At 38.6% G+C, this 21350-nt stretch overlaps 5 protein-coding genes across 8 annotated transcripts; 2 read left to right on the top strand and 3 right to left on the bottom strand.

Moving 5' to 3' along the window:
- Positions 1 to 48: 48 nt before the first annotated feature.
- On the top strand, positions 49 to 3351 carry ERp44 (Endoplasmic reticulum protein 44). The gene is made up of 7 exons (XM_020952712.2): positions 49 to 462; positions 665 to 746; positions 1860 to 1951; positions 2095 to 2488; positions 2558 to 2824; positions 2883 to 3081; positions 3149 to 3351. Exons 1-7 carry the CDS (start codon positions 412 to 414, stop codon positions 3291 to 3293), a joined length of 1230 nt encoding a protein of 409 aa, XP_020808371.2. The 5' UTR covers positions 49 to 411; the 3' UTR covers positions 3294 to 3351.
- Positions 3352 to 4820: 1469 nt separating this feature from the next.
- On the bottom strand, positions 4821 to 9769 carry caz (FUS RNA binding protein cabeza). The gene is made up of 7 exons (XM_020952717.2): positions 9610 to 9769; positions 9415 to 9546; positions 9263 to 9353; positions 7132 to 7166; positions 6092 to 6255; positions 5513 to 5961; positions 4821 to 5455 (listed from the first exon to the last, which is right to left on the bottom strand). The coding sequence occupies exons 1-7, from the start codon at positions 9614 to 9616 to the stop codon at positions 5125 to 5127; spliced, it is 1209 nt and encodes a 402-aa protein (XP_020808376.2). The 5' UTR covers positions 9617 to 9769; the 3' UTR covers positions 4821 to 5124.
- Positions 9770 to 10084: 315 nt separating this feature from the next.
- Positions 10085 to 12556, top strand: LOC110184257 (vesicle transport protein GOT1B). Its single transcript, XM_020952721.2, has 5 exons — positions 10085 to 10448; positions 10525 to 10616; positions 10686 to 10864; positions 11288 to 11369; positions 12427 to 12556. The coding sequence occupies exons 1-5, from the start codon at positions 10424 to 10426 to the stop codon at positions 12469 to 12471; spliced, it is 423 nt and encodes a 140-aa protein (XP_020808380.1). The 5' UTR covers positions 10085 to 10423; the 3' UTR covers positions 12472 to 12556.
- On the bottom strand, positions 11526 to 12194 carry UQCR-14 (Ubiquinol-cytochrome c reductase 14 kDa subunit). The gene is made up of 3 exons (XM_020952722.2): positions 12092 to 12194; positions 11921 to 11968; positions 11526 to 11862 (listed from the first exon to the last, which is right to left on the bottom strand). Exons 1-3 carry the CDS (start codon positions 12129 to 12131, stop codon positions 11615 to 11617), a joined length of 336 nt encoding a protein of 111 aa, XP_020808381.1. The 5' UTR covers positions 12132 to 12194; the 3' UTR covers positions 11526 to 11614.
- A 763-nt stretch (positions 12557 to 13319) lies between the features above and the next one.
- On the bottom strand, positions 13320 to 21053 carry eas (ethanolamine kinase 1). 4 transcript variants are annotated; one of them, XM_020952715.2, is made up of 5 exons: positions 20668 to 21053; positions 18017 to 18395; positions 14665 to 15212; positions 14154 to 14603; positions 13320 to 13709 (listed from the first exon to the last, which is right to left on the bottom strand). In XM_020952715.2, exons 2-5 carry the CDS (start codon positions 18392 to 18394, stop codon positions 13628 to 13630), a joined length of 1458 nt encoding a protein of 485 aa, XP_020808374.2. In that variant the 5' UTR covers position 18395; positions 20668 to 21053; the 3' UTR covers positions 13320 to 13627. The 4 variants fall into 4 exon arrangements, with proteins under 4 accessions (XP_020808374.2, XP_020808375.2, XP_086692960.1 ...); XM_020952716.2 differs by having other exon boundaries at positions 20600 to 20970; XM_086836834.1 differs by lacking the exon at positions 20668 to 21053 and adding an exon at positions 18842 to 18934.
- Positions 21054 to 21350: the final 297 nt, after the last annotated feature.

Raw genomic sequence — 21350 nt, 5'->3', positions numbered from 1 at the left:
TATTATACATGGTTTCTTACTGGCTATCGAGTGTTTTGTAATATTATCATTCTAATTAGACTTTTAAAGGCAATTGCCAGATAAATCCTGATTCGGTTCGTTGCACATATTTAGCAAAATACCAATTAGAAAAATCACGAGTTCAGTAATTTTTATAAAATATACCACTTTTTTGGTATTGTTGTTAGCCGGACGGTATATTGTAAGAGATAAACGACGGGCACACTGCTTTAAAACCCAACTCTGGCCGAGACCGATAAAAATTGTAAAAAGTTTTGTTGTGGCTACGTTTGCAGTGCGGCCAGCCTAGAGGCATCCATTCCATTCCAGCTGATGTGTGACTGAATTGCATTCGAACGCTTGGATTTTCCACCGGTGCACTAAAATCCACTTCCACCCACTATCCCCAGAATGATTGTAGCCAGAATCCGAAAGCTCGGGCCCTGCGTGGCCCTTGTTGCGGTGAGTCGACGTGTTCCGTTCTTGTCCGGTTCTCGGTTACCGATACTCGGATTCTCCGCATAAAGTGCGGGAAGGCGGCGGGTTGCGGGCGGCATGCGACATTTGCTGTGCGGTGGAGAGTGAAAAATCAACCACGCCGCCCCCGTATTTGTTGTTGTGGCACACCAAGTCGCACTCTTATTATCTCCACGTCCAATTCCAGGTTCTACACCTGCTCCATCAGGCAGCGCCAGCAGATGCGGGAGCCGTTCCCATGACCAGTGACAACATCGACATGACTCTAGGTAAGAACCGGCATCGCGATATCGCCACCGATAGCGATACCGACACAGGCTGCAGAAAATCAATTAAGTGACTTGTTGGGGTATTGACGTGTCGCAAAACACGAAAATCAGTGGATCATGTCAATTTCGGGCTTGCTAACGTGGTAAATTTTGTTTTTAGTTTCGCCTATTGCGATTAAAATGTATTTTACTGACCTAAAACATATTTGCACAGAAAATTAGTCATCAGTGAACTCTCGTAAGACCTTATCGGAACAGATCGTTCTTGTAAGATCCTCAAAAAGTTCAAATTAGGATTGAAATTAAAGAGGAAATAAGTAAGAAATATACAGATGTGTTTTTTAAAGCTTAAACCTGGGCAATGTACGTCCAATTCCCTTACAAAACTTTTGTTTAAATCGTCAGACAGTACCAGCTGAGCGCGCGAACAGTTGTTTTGATTGTTTATTTTTAGATTCAATGGAAAAAGGGAATGCAAACAATATATATTGTTATATCAAATTCTTTAGTTACTGAGGAGAACAAACTAGATGAAGTAATATTAATTAACAGGTTCAAAAAGAAGGTCAATGCAAACCCTTTTATTTTCAATGCTTTCAATTGGGTTTGATTTAGGCAATTGATCTAAGTACCTTCTAAATTAAATCAAGTCTTTATAAGTTTTAAAACCTTGTTTCTCCTGTTAAATACTTAACTGCATTACCTATTAAAAGTGTCTTAAAACTATAAATCATCTCTGTATAAATCATCTCTTACTTTATGGTTATGAATTTCCATTTACAGAGTACTAATAGACCGAAAAATAATGCACAAAGTCTTTAACATTACTTTATCTTATCTTAAATGCGAAGAATTACACTAGTTATTAGATACGACAACTTTAATCAATCTTAACGAGTCGGGAATAAAGTAGTTGGCAATGCCATTAGTATTTTGATATCACTAATTCTCTGATGCTGCAACACGAAATGTTTAGAAAGGAAAATACAAAATTGCAACACTAGATATTGCGATGTGGTGGGTCCCAATACCTTTTTTGTTTTTATCCGTCCTTCTTATCACACACAAAACTCTGTTGCTTCCACATTTAAAACACGCTTTGTTTAATTGCAGCGTCTAATGAATTGGTTTTCCTTAATTTTTATGCGGAGTGGTGTCGGTTTAGTAATATTTTAGCGCCTATATTCAGTGAAGCGGCAGATAAGGTGAGTCCCAAGGATCGGTAGCTATAACTGAAACGAAAAAGAGCCTTTTAAAGTCTTTGTTACCTTATTGGATTAACAATTAATGCAATGCCGTAACGAATGAGTTGCAATTACACGGCAAATTACCTAACGTTCTCTTCCAGATCAAAGCCGAGTTTCCAGAGGCCGGTAAGGTGGTGCTAGGCAAAGTCGACTGCGACAAGGAGACTGCGATCGCGTCGCGGTTTCACATCAACAAATATCCAACCCTCAAGATCGTCCGGAATGGACAGCTCAGCAAGCGCGAGTACCGAGGTCAGCGTTCAGCGGAAGCGTTCCTCGAGTTTGTTAAGAAGCAGCTGGAGGATCCGATTCAGGAGTTCAAGTCCCTGAAGGATCTAGAGAATCTCGATTCAAAGAAACGCCTAATTTTGGGCTACTTCGATCGCAGAGATCAGCCCGAGTATGATATTTTCCGGAAGGTGGCCACCAATCTAAAGGAGGACTGCCAGTTCCACGTTGGGTTCGGGGACGCCGCTCAGGCCATGCATCCGCCTGGTAAAAGCCATCGTAAACCCATGAACCTGAACCATAAGACGCTGAACGATGCTCCTTCTTTGCTTTTAGGCACACCAATCATAGTATTTAGACCCGATGTGGCTTTGTCCCATGAAAACGATGAAACCTACACGGGATCCCTGCAGAATTTCGACGAGCTGAAGATTTGGATTCAGGAGAAGTGTGTGCCGCTGGTGCGGGAAATAACGTTCGAGAATGCAGAAGAACTAACCGAGGAGGGACTGCCGTTCCTGATTATGTTCCATCGGCCGGACGATCACAACTCCATAAAGGACTACAAGTCGATCATTGAGCGTCAATTGTTGGATGAGAAACGTAATATGGATATATTATGCTTGCTTGCTTACATCTTAATCCCCATTTACACATGCAGAGAATGTCAACTTTTTGACCGCCGATGGCAAGCGATTCGCCCATCCGCTGCATCACTTGGGGAAATCGGAGGACGACCTGCCCCTGATCGCTATAGATTCCTTTAAGCACATGTATCTCTTTCCACACTTCAGTGACATGTATACGCCGGGAAAGCTGAAGCAGTTCCTCCAGGATCTCTACAGCGGCAAGCTGCACCGGTAACTATATATCTCACACAAACCAAGTTATAACATTTACTTATTAACAATCTGCCTTGCATTCCAGGGAGTTTCATTATGGGCCGGATCCCACGAATGAGATACAGCCTGAGGCCCACAGCGGCAAGGGTACCTCACCTCCCGAGTCAAAATTCAAGGAACTTGGACCATCCAAGCATCGCTACACTCTACTAGAAAAAGATGAACTGTAATATTATTATGTATATGCAAAACAAAAAGTAATAATATTAAAAAAATTGTATAAAAACATTTCACCTATGATATTATATGGGAACGAGCTCATTTAATCGATCTTAACAACAGGATAGGCATAAATTTATATATAGTAGAGCTGGGAAAAATCTATTCTCACTGTATTAATGCCATATTCTCTCCTATAATTGTAATTTGTATTTTTCTAGGACCAAAAAAAAAGGATATTGGGATTTTTTGAAAATGGTCATAACTAAGCTAAAAATGGGTTAATTTTAGTTCGGAAAGCTTTTCTATGTTAGTTTTTAAAAGGTTAGAAAAAACTACATACTCAATTTCAAATTTGAAAAAAATTAAAATTTTTGATCATTTTTGATTTTTTTTTTTATTTTATATTGAAAATGTTTAAAAATGTATTTTTTTTTGCCGAATATAGCTAGAAATTCGCCTGTTAATGCTGATCAAGAATATATATAATTTATATGATCGGAAATGACTCCTTTACTGATTAAAGCTATATTTTCCTCTGCAAAATTCTTGAAATGGGAATTTTATTGCATAACTATTGCAAAAACTTATTAATTTTAATTCGAAAAGCGTTCCTGTATTATTTGTTTTGCGGTTAACAAATCTGCATAGTAAATTAATAATTTACCTGTGTTAGTTTTTTTTAGGTGGAATAATAATCATTATTTGATAATTTATTTTTAAATCGATTTTTTATATCATATTTTTTGGGACAATCAAAGTTTAAAATTGTATAACTAAGCCAAAAATGCAATTCAATTCGGAAAGCGTTCCTATGTTTGTTTTAACTAGTTAAACAAATTTGCTTACTCAGTTTTAAAATTACAAAAATTTTAATTTTTTGTTAATTTTTTAGCAATTTTAACGATTTTAACCCCTTATAAAATTTTGAAAAAATTGGAACATTTTTTTTTCTTTCGGAGATGTCTAGATAGATGCTGTTGGTGCTGATCAAGAATATACATATATGATTTATAGGGTCGGAAATGACTCCTTTTCGAAATACAATCATATTACTCTTCTAAGAGGCCAAAAAAGAGGGAAACAAAAACAGTTGTTTTTTCTTCAATTCATATCGATCGGTTATATCCATATGTATATTCAAAAAAATATAGGAAAATAAATTGTAACTAATCTGACCGATCAGTTTTGAATTATATTTTAACATATCTTTGTTTTGAGATGGTTTCAATTCATTTTAAAAATTAAGACTAGTTTGCAAACAAACGGATGAACAGACGGAAATTGCTAGATCGACTCGGTTGTTAATACTTGATTGTGGTTAAAATCCCTAAAAGGATTAAAACAAAAACAGCTATAAGAGTATAAGCTTACAAAATTATTGCCCGTTTATAGATTTATTTCTTGTACATCTAATGCTCCCACTGGCTATACTGGTATATATAAAAATTCCAAATCATTTTTAATTCATATATATTCATTTATAGATCTCGATATCTACAAAAAATTACAGTTTAGAGAGAGGAGAAAACCGGGCATTTCGTGTATATAGATGAGTTATATATATACGTTTTTATTTGTATGTATCATATTAGTTACAGTTGTTAAATTAGATTACATATAAATGTATATTCTAGGTCGAAACGAGCTATAACCGGACCATCCTTTGCATGTGTTTGTGTTGGTGTGTTTAGGTTTGGCGAAAAATCGGTTGAAAGTAAGTATGCGTTGGCATTTGGATTTTGCTCTGACGTAAATTTAAAAGTACATTAAAAGAGAGTACTCGCTACAATTAATACGTAAATGTGAAAAAAATGTGTTCCTCCCTTAAATCGCACCCGGTTAGTAAGGCCTGGAGCGCATTCCACCATCGTTGCGCATCGGTCCACCGCCATCACGTCTATTTCCGCCACCGCCTCCTCCTCCGCGTCCACGGCCGCCGCCACCGCCACCTCCACCGCCGTTGTTGTCATTGTAGCGCGAATAGCCGCCACCGCCTCCACCAGAGTTACGGTCTCTGTTCTGATATCCGCCACCGCCGGACCCACGATCGTTGCCACGGTCATTCATGCCGCCGCCGTAGCCTCCACCGCCACCGCCGCCTCCGTAGCCACCACCGCCGCCGCCGCCGCCGCCACCGGAACCATCTTCATCTCCCTTAGGCGTCTTGCAGCTGCAAAGAAAAATGATTAGTTCCACTTCGAATGCTGCCTTTTTTAGTCTTGCTTACCGGTTGCACTCGTTGCGCCAGGCAAAGTTGGTGTTGTTGCAGCTATTGCACTTCCAATCCCCGTCACGGGGCTGCACATTGCCGCCGCCTCCGCCGCCACCACCTCCACCGCCGCCGCGGTCGAAACGATTGCCGCCGCCGCCTCCTCCGCCGCCGCCACCACCACCTCCGCGGTCAAAGCGGCCGCCACCGCCGCCACCAGGACCACCACCGCCGCCACGGCGACCACCGAAGCCACCGCGGCCGCCGCCGCCCTTGTTCCAGTTATTCTGGCGCTGCGCCAGCGACACCTTGATCGTGCAGCCGTTAAAATCACGGCCATCGAACCATTCGATGGCGGACTGAGCGGCATTGGTATCATCGTAGGTCACTGTGGCCTCGCCCTTAGAAGCGCCTGTCTCCTTATTCTTGTAGAGCCAAATTTTGGGCTTCATTGTGCGCTTGTCCTTCTGCAAAGGCATAAAAAGACAAGGCGTCAGAGTCAATTGTTAGCCTAAAGACCTTATGATAACAAGATGCGTATTAGCCTCATATATCTTGTTATTACAAGAGAGATTTACAAGGGAGATCTTTACCCACCTTGATTATGCCAATGGCACCAAAGTGCGTCTCAATATCATTTTCAGTGGCATTCGGATCCATGCCAGAGACAAAGATTGTGTCCTCCTGGGTGATCATGTCCCCGCCGCTGGAACCGCCGCCACCTCCACCGCCGCCCGAGTATCCACCGCCGCCGCCGGGTCCTACAAAAGCGAATGGGATGTTAGAAAGCGCTGATAAAGGGCATGGAATAGCTTATTGAATGGAACTGCGGATATATTCGGATTTTGCGAAATTTTTTGATCTCTCTTTTTTCCCTTTTCTTTAGTTTAGTTTTAAACATATTTATATATATATTTTTTCTTTTTTTCTTTGTGATAACTCAACGCAACGAAGATGAAGAATCCCCTAAGTACAAACACCTTGCATCGCATCATTGGGATATATATTCCTTAAGTGATAATATAGAAGCGATGAAAACCAGAATTTTGAGGGCGTGTGTATATTCAAGAAACCTTATGGTAGTCACAGGGAGGAGACATGGGTAGACGACACTTTCGATATCAACATGGTTTTGTTCTTCCTTCTGGCTACAAACACACCCAATACCCAGAACAAGAAGATAATACCAATGACCTTGAATTGCCAGGAGGGAGAGGAGAGAAACGATAACGATTATAGATATAACGAGGACCCAACCGACCGATGCACCTCCTTATAAAGCCTTAATTACACACAGCAGCATTATTGCACAGAAATATTTTGTAGCTTAAGTAACCCTTCCTGGCGGACCGATCCCCATCTGGAGATCGACAAGATACACTGAATAATATGTAACACACTATAACACACTCTATATAGATAGATATATACGAAGGAATTGTAACCACACATTGGTTTCTGTAATTTATATGATTTTTTTTCGGTTTCGGTTTTTTTGAATTTAAATTTAAACTCTGTTTCTGTTTGTTCTGTTTCTGTTCTAATCAGTTTTTTTTTTTGGGTTCAATATGTATAGAAAAATATATTTGGTATACATTACTCGATATGATTTGCAAAATGATTTGCATTATTTTTACCTTTGTTGTAGCTGTCCTTGCTGGCGCCTCCATTTCTAAAAGAGGATATTGAATAACTTATTTAATGCTTTAAATTTGGTTGTTGTTGTTTGTAGTATGCAGTATGGTGAGGTGGTGTACGCCTAGGATCCCCTCCTCAATCAAATACAAATACATAGGTCATATTCGAACCCTAGGGGACTCTAGTCCAGCACAATTTAATCAGTGACGGCCATAGCATTTTCCATTCAAAGGCTCCACAATCGATGTCACTGATCAAAGTGCTCTGGAGGATTATAATTCTTAATCATCTAATTATTGATACATGTATATAGGCACAGAAGAGAAAGGGACGGCAAGAGACATAACTCTCGGTGTCTGCGATCTGTGATGACCAACCAAAATCGGAATCGGGATTAAACCCGATCAATCATCATCAGACGGGACACAGTGTCCATTTACAGTACCGTTATTAATAATTATCCTTAACTAATGACCACTAACTTATTATTATTCTCACTTCTAACGTTACGCACATTTTTACTTTCTTTAAATTAAATATTTGTAGAGTATCAATTTAGTTTCAATACTTTAAACCATAATAAATGGAATTACCTATACAAAAAATACCCATAAGTTGTATAAAATTAATAAGCAGTTCTTAATTAATGAACAATAATAGTAGCTTAAAATACATTAAGACGAATTGAAGCTATTGATCATACTTATAATGAATATACGTACAGAGGTTCTCAAAATAATAGCAGGGGTGCTAATTTAAATGTTCAAATATTCAGGAAAAATACCTATAATATTTATAAATTAAATGTTAAGCTATAAAGCTTACATGCGTTTAAAAAATTATACATTTTAATATGGCAAAATAATTAGTAAAACATTTTGATAAATTTACTTGACTGCAAAAAAGAGTTAATTTCTTTTCTAGTCATTGTTGTCTCATAGTTTAGTAATTTTATTACTTTCTCCGAAAAATGCAATAGTTCAATAATAATAGGTAGATATTGAAAGGGTACTCTTATTAATTTGAGAACCGCTGTATAGCTGCTACACTTAAAGCATAATTGTAATTCAAACATACTTAAAGAATCATTAGACATGAACGGGAAATATATATCATTTTAAACCCCACCAGCACATTTCCCTATTTAGATTATATACTTGCTTATTTATCATTTTAATGCTCTTTATAATGATCATTCATGTCATACACATGTGTTATACTCGTTTTCGCTTTTTTGATTTGTGTTTGGATCTTTTTAGCTAATATGTTCGACTTTTGAATGCATAAGTTACGCTTTTAGATGTCTTATTTATTTCATATACATATAATTAATCCTTAAATAGTTTAAGGGGTTTTTTGTATATTCATTTTCTTTAATGACAGAATGTTGTCATAATGAAGCTGTTCATGCAAATGACATACGACATGTATCGGCGACTAATTAAGGTCTTTTAAGTTTTATGTTATTTGTACTTTTTTCAGGGAATACCACTGTTTTACTGGACCAATTATCGGGATTTGTGTGTTAAAAGTTGGAACCAAATAGTAGTTGCAGCGAATCGATTACAATACGGCTTCCCCAAAGGCGATGTACGAGTTTTATACATATTTACCATATGGATACATTTTGCATCGTTTTTAAAAACCTTTTTGTTGCTTCGAGCGTTGTGTTCCTCTAAATATTTCGATTTAATTCGAACCATGTGTGCACTTTGGAAATAATATATGCATATATGTATATTTTCAAAAGCAACATAAAAAATAAACAATACAGTGCGACACACACATACGAGACTCGGATATTACATATTCTCCGTTTAAGCTGAGCCATTTCTCGCACTCTCTTTGTCGTTTGACACCTTCTTTTTCGAATTACATTACATTCACAATCGGATTTAAATTTAATATCGCCAAGGCGGATGCTCTGCTCTGCTCTGTCATTACACATTTTACATTTAGGCTTCGCAGTCTGTTTATGTTCTGATTCGAGTCATTGGCTTGGTTTTGTCGAACAGGCTGGTTCATTAAAGGGTTAATTGGTACACTTTTCTTATAAATCTGTTGTTACCCGCCGTGGAACGCTACCCAAGATCTCTATACCGTGTTAGGTGGTAAATGTTAATAACATACCCGTATGAGTTGCCTCTGTCGTTCCATGAGCCGCCGCCGCCGCCGCCACTGCCGCCGCCGCCAGAACCACGATGACCACCGGAATCATAACCTTAAACAAAAATGTGTCGATTGAGCACCAGTCAAGGTCGGGAGCTTCGTTAAAATCTTACCACCGCCCTGTTTGCTGTAGTTCGGAGGTGGTTCGTTGTAGTTACCAGTTTTATTTGGCTGTTGTTGGTAGTTCGGTGGGGGGACAGCGAAATTATTATATCCCTGCCCGGCACCACCACCATAGCCGCCACCTAGAGTGCACATATTTCATACATTTTCACGCCATCAACGCGCTATTTGTGGGCTGTACTTACGATCCATGTCTAAATAACAGTTGAAACAGTCTTGTAAAAAATTGAACTTCACGATTTGCAGGAGCGAAACCCTTTTTTCACCAAATTTCCTAAATGGATTTTCGTAGCGTCAGTTCTTTCAATAAAAGATGGCGATCGGACTATCGATACAATCGATATTGGATATTGTTTTCAAGAATCGTTTGTTTGCACTATCGATGTTTCGATTTTTTAAAATAACTAAGTACTCATTTCATTTAGTTTTGACTCTTTAAAATTTAGATAAATAGTAAACATCAAATGAAATATGATTATTTTGCTTCAAACTTGAATGATAATAATAATGTATAATGTTTTACGTTTAAAGTAGCTTCTGGAAAACATCGATATTTTCGTCATTATGTTAGGGCTGCAAAAACTAGTTTTTATCGCTGTTACCGATGTTTATTATTGACGATACATAGTATTTTTTCAATATGGAATTGATTTTCACTATATAAAAGATATTGTTGTTACAAGGGAGTTGTCAAACTCTGCTTATTTATTTAAAATAAAACAAAAATGTAGTTTATAAAATATCGATATACTAACTACCGATGTTTTTGAAGCTGAAATCTGCGAATATTATTTAGAGATGTGCCAAATCGAACTTCTTGCCAAATATTTTCGATGGACAGATCAACGCGCACTTTCCAATACTGCCGTAAATGCAGCCCTGCAATGATTGTTTATATTCACGAAACGTTTGAATGAAAGGCAATCAGCTGTTCGGGTTTCAAAATTGAGCTGGGTGTTTACGTGGAATTTCTACTCGAAACCAAATAAATAAATCATCATGATTGAGATCACAGACCTGCAAAGTAAGTTGACGCCACGACAAGACGAGGCTCGAGTTCGCCCAATGACCACATGCACACACTTCAAACCTCTCCACAGAAATTGGCATCGGCTTGGCTGGCTTCGGCATTTCATTTCTGTTCCTCGGCATGCTGCTGCTGTTCGACACGGGCTTGCTCGCTATAGGCAATGTATGTAACGCCGCACTCACGCACTTGGCAAATGGGGCTAACTAACGAGCTGCTCCTCTCCTTCCGCAGATCCTATTCATATCGGGCTTGGGCTGTGTGATCGGCGTGGAGCGCACCCTGCGCTTTTTCTTCCAGCGGCACAAAGTCAAGGGCACGACAGCCTTCTTTGGAGGAATAGTCTTCGTTCTGCTGGGCTTTCCCATCATTGGCATGATTATTGAGTCCTATGGATTCTTTGCGCTGTTCAGGTTCGCACAATTTTGTTTGAATTAACATTTTCACCTGTCCATTGTTAAGACACTTCTTGCCGCGCCTTTTTTTTATCGCCCTTTTATGCGTTTAGCCGCCTTGTTTTTTGGATATTTTAATTACACGCACATAAAGAAAGATTATTCCGTCCACGATGCTTATTGGAACAATTAGTTGTCAATTAGCTTAGTCAATCCAGTTATATTTGAGTGAAATAGAGTCGTGTCAACCTCTGAAGGCCATACCAGGAAAGCTATGTTACTTGAATATGAGTGAAATGACAATATGTCTTTTAAAAATTTAACATAACTATCTTTAGCATAATATCTCACTGGCCAGATAAAAATTAAGCATGTTTTTACTTTCCTTCTCTTCTCTTCTTTAAAAACATAAATACTTATAACTTATTGCATCTTTTGCAGCGGCTTCTTCCCGGTGGCCATAAATTTCCTTGGACGCGTGCCAATTCTAGGATCGTTTTTCAATTTACCATTTATGCAACAGGTAAGCGGGCAGCATGCTTAATGCTTAAGTTCACCAACAACCATCATTCCATTGTGCTATCGGCACAGACTTTCTTCGAGCACACATCTCTTGTCACGACGAGAAATCCCACTTAATAAACACTAGAACGGGTTCACTAAACAACCAAGCGGAAAGTCGGTTTCATAGCGAATTTTGGTTTTAATCTAAGCTATGTATTTCAACATTTACAAGTCCAAAGAAAGTGAGTAGTGGGCGCGGCACAATTAGTGGTTCTTGTTCCAGTCCTCGCGTTCCTCGCGCTCCTTGACCACCTCGTTCAGGTAGGGTTCCAAGTACTTGACATCCTCCTCGTACTTGGTCCACTGCTCCTTGGGCAAGATCGTCTTGGTCATGGACAGGTGCAGGGCGCGCATGATGCGGTAGTTGCGCTCATCGTACAGCTTGCGGGGCAGGCGGCGAACGGCCTCCTTCACGTCCTCGTTCTCGTACAGGCAGTCGTCACGGTGCAGACCTGGAATAACCAACGACTGTATGATTCGCCCAACATAATCGCGTGCTCTGCTATTTACCATACTGGTTGAATCCAGACAGGTTGTAGGCCCATCGTCCCAGGTTGGCTGCGGTTGAAAGAAAAAATTCGTGTTATATATTTACGTAATCAGTGTTGGAGCACAACAGCTCGTTAACCAACTCAGTGTTGAAAATGCCAGGGGTTTCCTCTATTCATCGATAATACTCACACAAAACCGCTGGACCTCTCCTTGCAATGTAGCCCGACATTATTTACGTTGAACGAGGGAAAATTTGGATAAATCGAAACGTTTGTCTTTTGCTTTTAGGTATGACAGCTGGCTGCAGCTAGAGGTGAGAGTCGGAAGAATTATCGAATGCAATAAACCAAACTATCGAATTGTTAGGGTTGTCTTGAAGTCGATTAACCATTGTATTCGATTAATTTTTCAATTTTCATAAATGGGACAATATTTGAATACTTTTTATACATTTTTCTAGATCATGCAACAAAAATTAAAATGGTCTAAAATATTTATATATCTCTTTTCCATTTTCCTTTTAGATTGTCCAAAAACTTGGTGGAGATGGCAACCGAACAACGGTGTAAAATATCTGTAGAACATATAATAAATTTTCAAAGACTTGTTTGTGTAAAAAGGTTAATAAATTCAAATAAAACTCTTGTAAATCCATTTTTATCTGTCGAATTGAAGAACTTTACTTTGGTATATAGTATACAGTATATACAGATAAAACACCAAATTCTAAAAACAGCTGGTTGATGAGCCATAAAAAAAAATTTGTTTATTAAATTCATAGAAAAATAAACGAAAATAATTCTTTATATATGTATTAAAATTGTAAACCATTTTCAATTACATTTGTATTATTACTTAGCTTAATAGCAGTATTTTTTAAAGCTTTCTTTTAAAAACTTTTTTTACTAAGCATGAGGGGCACTGAATAAAGTCCATGCCGCCTGACTCAATTTACTTAAGTAAATAACAAAAAAAAAAACACTCATTTAAATTTATATATATCACTGCACTTATTATATCTTTGCTGGGTATTATCATTATTACTTATACGTTAACGGTTGTCAACAGACAAAATATAAGTAAAAAAAAACCGAATATTTATGATCTAATAAAATAATCAGTAAAAAACAGCTGTCGAAACCGTAGATCAATCATTTAAATATTTAAAATAGCCACATTTCATGAGAACTATACTACAGCGGATGGAAAACTTTATAGAAACGACTTAAATTGTTCATTAATTACATTACGGCCAATACAATACAATACTCATCCCGGATTCCAGGTTGTAGACTTATTTGTTTATTCATTTCTAGTTCTTGTTTTCTAAAAAATATTGGCGCTACTTCCATTGTTTATAAATAATAAAGCTTCCACCCCATTTTAAGAAAATGTACATATATTGTTGAAATACGTGTTTATGTTTAAAGTACATACGTTGTTGTTTTATTTATGCCTACAAAATATCAATTTATACAAATTAAAGAACATATACAAATTCATTATATATACATACACTAAGGCTGGCCCTAGAACACGACACTTTTGTAGTTACTCCTTTTCGGATATCATTTCTTTCTGATTTCTAAACACACACGCGTTATATATATACATATTTATAACATTAAGCTCCGTTCCAGCCTTAGTTTACACATATATATCACTGGGCACATATTTTAGTTTTTTCCCCCCAATGAGAGAGAGAGGGAGACAGAGAGAAAGAAATCACTTATTGTTCTTTGCCGCAGTCAATGATAAAAACTCCTCCTTTCGAGCCAAGTACTCATTGTAACGAAGAAATGCATAGCTATAATTGGTACAAAAGAGAATAATGACAAAAGGCATTAGTTATTAGGTTTAAAATGTGTAAGTCTGTGGGTACAAGGTGATCTAAATTCGTCTGTATTCTCATTACACATATGTATGTACATACTATTTATTCAAGTGGCGGCTGACAAAACAGGAATACGCTTATATCAAATATCAGCGATTGCAATCAAGCTGCTTTCTCTTTATCAGCCTTTTTATAAACGCATATTTCTTGATAACAATGAGGAAATCTTAAAGCCTTTAATCGTACAATGTTCACATTCCAATTTCGTCATAATTGCTTGCTTTATCTTTGGGGGAAATATTTGTTATTTGAAGTCATATGTACACATATACATGATCATATTTCTAAATGATATTTCCAAAAGCAGAATGTATATCCTGAATTTGTAGAAATCTCTTCAAAGGTCGAACAACTTACCCTACGTAATCGAAATCGATAGTGGAATGCTCAGCTTGCAACAGGGACCACACCGTCCAGAAAATATGGGATGCCAGTGCAAACTGGTTGACCTGGACGTAAAGCAGCTCGACCTCCTCGTTCTGAATGTAGCTACGTTGAAGGTATTTCTCGAGGTAGACGCGCAGCCACTTTAACTGAAAGTCACGCTTTGGGTAGCGGGAATAATCCACCTCATCAACGCCGCACATCTCCGCGAAGTGATTGCCAATGTCGAATGCCTGAAAGTTATAGTCGGCATACTCATAGTCAATAAAGTTCACCGTATTCAGGCTCTTCGTGTAGACGACATTGCCCAGCAGTAGGTCGTTGTGGGAGAAGACAATTGGACTGTCCAGAGCCTCCAGGTATTCGTAGAGCTTATTGAACTCATCGCGTAGTCGACTGATAGGTAGAAACGTTCCTTTCACTCTGCAATTTCGACAAAAATTGATTAGTGGATCTGTTAATCAGTTGTCATTTGTATTCCTACCTTTTGTGTTTTTCAGCATCACTAAAACGTTCAGGTACTAAATCAAGAAAGCTCTGCGTCTTCTTCCAAATCATCGGCAATGGCTTGGTCGCCGAGCTTTCCCCGTGCTTCTTCACCTTGCGATGCATCTCGGCCATGCGACGGGCGACCAGAGGCCATATCTCTGGGCAAAGCACACTGTCAGTATTTAGGGTGGTTCCAGGTACGTATTCGTAGACGAGACCGTTCTTGAACGTGGCATATAGCGATGGCGCTAGGCCATAAGTATGCAGTAGAAGAAAGTTTTGTGTCTCAGCCTTGCGATCTATCAGTAGGTCCGTTTTATTGCCATATATCCTGACCAGCACTACGTTATCGGAGTACTGTACAGGTGCGCCGTTTTCAGCCGCCGCGTCGTCATCATCATCCTTCTTGATAATGACCGTATCCTCCTCCTCGGACTCCTGCGTCTTGATCGGCAGATACGGGCCACCATTCTCATGGCTCAATTTGGTGCTCTCCTTGTGGAAACATCCGACCAGCTTGTTTGTGATGCCATCGGTAAAACTCTAGAATAAGTAAGACCCATAAGGAATGCTATCATTTATGTGAAGTTTTATGAACATCGCTAATATGTACAAAAATAGATGTACATATATTTATGGGTGAGTGAGCGAATATGGGTTTAGGACTAAATGCTAATGAATTGCGTCTGCTACGTGAACGTGATTTATACACTGTACTATTTAGATTTTATGTACATGAAGTTATTACGAACTATTACCAAACGAGATATAATTACGAGTGTTTAGGCAAAGGCAATTATAAAGAATAAGATGGGTATCTCTAAAAGGTTGTTATCGGATTTTAGACAAAGAACATCTAGAAAGGCTTTATGTGCCTTCTGTTCCTTGTATCCTTGCTTATTTTCTCTTGCAAATGGGCAGTACACATCTTATTCTTGATATATTGCCTTTCGTTTAGTGATTTTGCTTCACACGAATGTGTGTTCTTAAGCCGGAACCATTCACAAAAGCTACAAAATAAAAGGCTTATGACAACCTCTTCCTTATCGACTCCACCATTCTGCTACTTATATGTCTGCCTATATACATATATTCGTATTTTCACCATCGGCCAGCACATGGAGAAGGTTAACAACAACGCACACACAACACTCAAAGTACGTGTGTAGTAATTGCGGTGATAAACTTTTTGACATTAGCTATTTGCGTGCCAAGCGTTTCGTTAAAGACGAAACCCTGTCATATTGATACTAATATTGCTTATATAGAGTGATTTTGTTATTTGCATTGTTGTCAACACAACAGCCTGCTATTAGATAGATAGAAATAATTATAAAAAATGTCAGCTGAATCGCTAATTTTTCTATAGGGTTCGAAGTGTATGAATTTAATTTGCATATAAGTATATGCCGATTACAGGAAAGTAAGGCAAACGCTGATCTTTGATTGAGTTTGAGACACAGAACGTGTAATACCTTCTCTCTATATAACAATTCTTTTCGAATATGTATCTGTGAGTTACTGGGTTAGTCTTAACTAATGTACTTAAGTTAATGCTTAATTTATGGATTGGTTAATCTAATTTCTATATTATTTCGTTTCAAACTTTCAATATATATTTTTAAGAAACAAAGCTTTTAGTATATGATTGTGTGATGTTACTTTTTATCCTTTAACCCAAACCAAAAAGTGAAATTACTTTGAAAAAGAATCTATCTATCTATCTTAATATTTTCTTCAAGTCACAAGACTTAAATGGTCATAATTTTCATAGTACAAAAGACACGTATATTTGAATAACACAAATAGACGATACTATCAGAGAGGCATGGGATAAGAAAAGATATAGGATCTTTGACTCATCAAAAAGCAAAACGTACACTTTGTTAAATCAATAGTGAATGCTAATCGCTAGAGAAATCAGTTGATTCTCCTATTGCTGACTACGTTTCAGGACAAGGCCAATTAGGAATTGTTATTCCTACTATAAAACCCATTATGTATATGATAATATTATTGCCTGTACATTATTTCGGTAGATTGTGAACCGTTTTTATTTTGTAATTTATTCATAAAACATTTATCGCACTTTATCAACTTCAGATGGCTTTAAATGCGACATAGGCTCAACTTCTTAAGTATGAAACTTTTCCGCCTGTCCTAGCCGTGGCGGAATCCAACTGTTTGCTGATAAGTAATTTATGTACACACCGCGCGCTCACCCCCCAATTAGACTTTATACACACTCAAATCTACACGGATTGTGCGGGGTCAAGGCATACCGAGTTGGCTACGATAAGGCGGCGGACGGAATACGGCCCGTTTTGATGGAAATATGATTGGATCAGCCTCAGCTATAGCTGTGGACACTTGGTACCACAATCATCATACGTCTGTTATCAAATCGGGCCACACGCAATCGCGCCCCTTAAAAAAATAGTAAAGGAAAAACAAGGCACAAAGACAGGAACCAGTGTGTCTGTTTGATCCACAAAATAAATAACTAACAAGCCACTCGAATCAGTGGCACCTGTTTCATCATACGTATAGTATATAAGGATTGTAATCTGTAAGATTAATCAGCACGCAGGCCCTAGAAAGATCCCCAAAGAAATGGAGGTATCCGTAGGGAACCATCATCGCTGTTTCCACCCCACTCGAAGGCTAGATTAGCAAACTGGTTTTTACTGCGTCTCGGGTCTAGCCTAGCCCAGAACTCGTAGCTCTCGCACGGCCATAGCGCAAATAATGTTAATTTGAAATAACAATCCCATGGCTCGCACAGTGAAATTATAAAGTCTATTTACAAATTTCAAGGCGGCAGCAGCAGCAGCAACAGCAGCAACAGCAGCAGCAGCAGCGGCAGCAGTTAGCAGCAAACAGCGGTGTATATATTTATATATATAATTACTATTGGAAGGTAGAGCAGAGTAGAGTTGGTTGTGCAATACAAACCCGTTCCAAATAATAATGAAAAAAAAAAAAAAAAAAAGTATAGACAAACTGTGTGTTAGCATCTAAGAGAGTAACAATATCTTCCCCCTTTTTCCGCACACCAGTTAGTGATCTTAATAAATAGGGAATAGGGAAACATACATCATCATTATCATCATCATCATTTGGTCCGGTTAACAACGGATAACGATCTGCGATCTGCGATCTAAACTGATCTGATGGAGTAGAGAATACATGGCATATTGACATTGATGGTTTTTCTTTGTTTTTGTTTGCTTTTTTTTGTTTTCAAATTATATTGTAATGGGGGAATTTTTGTGATGAAACGGGGAGGGAAGAGTGGTAAGGATGGGGGGACTTATATTTCGATGGATGGTTGGGCTTTACCTTACCTTAAACTCAACGTGGCTGAGGTCCCAGGTCGGTCGAATAACCTTCAACAATTCCTTGGCCCCTTGTATCACGTCGGCCTCCTCAACAAATATGGGAACAAAGGGAACAATCGCCTCTTTTCTGGATATATCCTCCTGCTGTTTTGGTCGAATATCACGCTTAATCAGTTCGGGCTCGTTCTCGTTTTCGCTTTCGTTCTGATACGAATTAGAGTTAGAATTCAATTGGTTCTGGACCTGGTTTGATTGCGATTGCGATTGCGATTGCTGATTGACCGTCTGACGAACTAAGGATAAAGAATCTTTCATCACTTTGGGGTTGCCGCCACTTGTTGAAATCTGTCCTGTGTAACTGTTGCTCTTGGTTTCTGTGCCCATTCTATTGTATTATATATATGTGAAATACGAAAGTGTCAGGCCGGGTCAAACACATGTAACAACGATTAACAACAGCAAGTATAAACAGTAAGTAGCGTTAAGAACTAAGCCCAAAGCTCGAAACCCAAAACCCAAAACCCAAAAAACCGAAACATAAGCCCAAGACCCACCACCTCTTCATTTTTGTATGCCGAGCAGGACCCGAGTCCTTACCGAGCACCACCAGCAGCAGCAGCAGGCACGAGGACACGGGGTTCGGATTGGTATGGGTTAGATATAGATATATGTTGGTGGTAGGGATGGGAACGGGGACAGGACCACACCCTGCCAGTGGATCTAGCGTGTCATGTGCAGTTGGTGGTTACAAAGTACAAGCTCCTAAAAGTCTACGCCCATTGAGTGCAAGTTTGGGGACCTGCCTAGAACAGCCTAGATATTATTATGTACCTGTTTTCAATTCACTTAAAGCTCAACTTTAGCTTAAAAGCAACTTGGATATTGTTAATATACTTGTTTTCTATTCACTTGAGGCTCAACTATAGCTTAGGAACAACTTGGATATTGCTTATATACCTTTTTTGGGGGGGTCTATTAATCATTACCTCTGAATTATCACAATAATTTGGAGGCCTTTCTAAAACCTGCATCTTAAGCTGGTAGCGACTTGAATATTTAAATTAAATCTAATTTTTACATTATAATAAATAATGCAAGGTTCAATTAGCAAAGGGAAAGGCTCATAATTTAAATAATGGCATTATTTTAATTGCATTTAATTACAAATAATTGTAAAGTATAAAAAGATCGTAATAATATAATAGTGAGTTAAGGTTCACTGATCTTGCTAATTCAATTAATTTAATTTCAAGGTTATTAAAAGTTTAATAACGCAAAAAATTGTGTTTTTCTGAGAACAAGTATAGAATAATGAATATAAATTTATGGCCTTAAAAAAATACTATTTTATGAGGACAATTATATATTCACGGTTCTTTGTAATTTCCTAAGGTTTGTTTTTAACTAAATACTTGAATAAATTTTGAATAGGCAACCCTTTTTACTAACGTATAATGAAATTTGGAATTAGGAGATATGTATAATGAACTTCAAAGCTTAATCTTTAATCCTTGAATTTTAAATTTCTACAGCTCCTGGATGAGAATATACAAAGTTGCTGTAGCTTTGCTCCACTTTCATCTATTGATCCTTATCGCTTATCCTTAACTAAATCTCAACCGGCAGAAGGTTAAAATAGCTTGCATATTAAAGTTTGTCAATTAAGGGGGTTGTCTAGGTCAGGTAATGGGGCAGGCCGAGAAGGGAGGCCAAAAGATATTGCCAAATTGGTGACGGCATTAATGTGGGCGGAATGCGCGCACGCACGCACTCACACTGGCGGCTAGACGAAAGTACACGTATGTACACGTACCTGTACCTGGTACGGTGATTAAAAATCGGTATCGGAGGGCGGAAAAGGTGTAAGGTAGCAATTAAGGTAAACAGACGACAGACAGATAGGACACGATCAAAGTACATTACAAGTCAATAAGGGCCCGATAAGATCGTCTACGGATACAGATGGCTGTGGCTATGGCCGGGGCAAATAAATGGGGCGGTAAATGCTAAACTTAAAAGTACACTGCGCCTGAATCATGTGCTGCGGAAAGGTGTACCTGTGTACCTATGTACCTACGTCGAGTGTTATGTATGTGCATGTGTGTGAGGGGGCGGTGCGCGATCGGAGTTTTGGTATGAAGTGATGGAGAGAAGGAGCTCCGGGGACACGCGACAGCCGTGTTCGTGTTTGTTTTGGTATTAGCATTGGCGTGTCTCATTTTTTATATTTCTCTTTTTTTCGCCTCTTCCTTTATATTTAGCGAGAGCGGCTGGGCCGAAATCAGTTTAGAGTTTACACATATACAGGCGGATGGATTTGGCTGCGTGAGCGTATGCGTGTGTGTGTGTGTGGTGCATGCTCATTGTTTTTGGTGCATTCTGGGTTAGGTAGCCGACTCCCCCTCCCCCGTTACCCCGCCCGCCCGCCTACCGCCCACATGACCCCATGTACACTGCTTGCTTGGATGCTGGAAGGATTTCGATTACGTTTGTGATTCGATTTCGAATTCGATTTCGATTCGGGGGCTCGCATGCAATTTGTAAACGACAAACAAAAGGAGTATAAAATAAAAAAAATAAAATGTGTACCAATATGTCAAGCGTCAACGAACGCAAACGCACACTGAGGTGAATTATTATTTGTCTACACACGTTACCTTCGGGTATTGATTGTTTTTGAAAGAAAACACAAAAAAAAAGCCGCGAAAACCACACAACCAGATTATTGATTTTGGCCCGCTGGATTTGGCGCACAGAAGATAGAGAATGGACAGCGCAACGGGCGATGTGTAAGCGGTTCGCTTTCAGTTTCGGTTTTTTGACTTGGTTAAGCAGAGCGACGGCGACGTGAAGTGATGTGATGTGCTAATATTCCGTTTTCGTTCGCGTTTGCGTTTGCGGTTTCGACTCACAGCTCCCGTCCGATGTGGCCGTGCCTGTCGCGTTTGAATATACCAGATGGCGCATAGGTGAACGCACTAAAAAACGTCAAATACCGTTCGAAATATACTGGAAGTTTAACGGTAGCGGTGTTTAACCAATTTGAATTTACTATTGAAACTATCTGATCAATTGGAGCTTTAACTAAACATTGAGAAATCGGACTAAGATGTAATTTTCGGTCAAAACGTGTATTTTAATGAACAGTCCGATTACTGAATATTCATATGGAAGGTAGGATAAAAAACTCATTCTCAAAGTTTAAAAAAGTACCACTGGTTCTAACGGAACTTCGAACTGGTGAAATACTATTTCAAAATCAAATTGTTAATATCATATTAACAGATATTAAATAAATACATTTTTTATAATTAAGGGTTCTTGTATTTTAAATTTAAAT

Source organism: Drosophila serrata, unplaced genomic scaffold (assembly GCF_035046125.1).
Source record: "Drosophila serrata isolate PLE 108 unplaced genomic scaffold, ASM3504612v1 contig_293, whole genome shotgun sequence".
Lineage (NCBI taxonomy): Eukaryota > Metazoa > Arthropoda > Insecta > Diptera > Drosophilidae > Drosophila > Drosophila serrata.
The sequence above is the reverse complement of the archived record's forward strand: the minus strand, read 5'-3'. Positions and strand labels throughout refer to the sequence as shown.

Coding starts and splice junctions, on each gene's coding strand:
- ERp44 (XM_020952712.2), top strand. CDS start 412: ATGATTGTAGCCAGAATCCGAAAGCTCGGGCCCTGCGTGGCCCTTGTT. Junction 2,825..2,882: donor TCAATTGTTGGATGAGAAAC/GTAATATGGATA, acceptor TTACACATGCAG/AGAATGTCAACTTTTTGACC. Junction 3,082..3,148: donor TACAGCGGCAAGCTGCACCG/GTAACTATATAT, acceptor CTTGCATTCCAG/GGAGTTTCATTATGGGCCGG.
- caz (XM_020952717.2), bottom strand. Junction 7,167..9,262: donor GACAGAGGCAACTCATACGG/GTATGTTATTAA, acceptor ATCCTCTTTTAG/AAATGGAGGCGCCAGCAAGG. Junction 5,962..6,091: donor GTGCCATTGGCATAATCAAG/GTGGGTAAAGAT, acceptor ATGCCTTTGCAG/AAGGACAAGCGCACAATGAA.
- LOC110184257 (XM_020952721.2), top strand. CDS start 10,424: ATGATTGAGATCACAGACCTGCAAA. Junction 10,865..11,287: donor GGATTCTTTGCGCTGTTCAG/GTTCGCACAATT, acceptor CATCTTTTGCAG/CGGCTTCTTCCCGGTGGCCA. Junction 11,370..12,426: donor ATTTACCATTTATGCAACAG/GTAAGCGGGCAG, acceptor TTTTCCTTTTAG/ATTGTCCAAAAACTTGGTGG.
- UQCR-14 (XM_020952722.2), bottom strand. CDS start 12,131: ATGTCGGGCTACATTGCAAGGAGAGGTCCAGCGGTTTTGT. Junction 11,969..12,091: donor GAGAGGTCCAGCGGTTTTGT/GTGAGTATTATC, acceptor TTTCAACCGCAG/CCAACCTGGGACGATGGGCC. Junction 11,863..11,920: donor GTCTGGATTCAACCAGTATG/GTAAATAGCAGA, acceptor TGGTTATTCCAG/GTCTGCACCGTGACGACTGC.
- eas (XM_020952715.2), bottom strand. CDS start 18,394: ATGGGCACAGAAACCAAGAGCAACAGTTACACAGGACAGATTTCAACA. Junction 15,213..18,016: donor TCAGCCACGTTGAGTTTAAG/GTAAGGTAAAGC, acceptor TACTTATTCTAG/AGTTTTACCGATGGCATCAC. Junction 13,710..14,153: donor ATCGATTTCGATTACGTAGG/GTAAGTTGTTCG, acceptor TACCAATTATAG/CTATGCATTTCTTCGTTACA.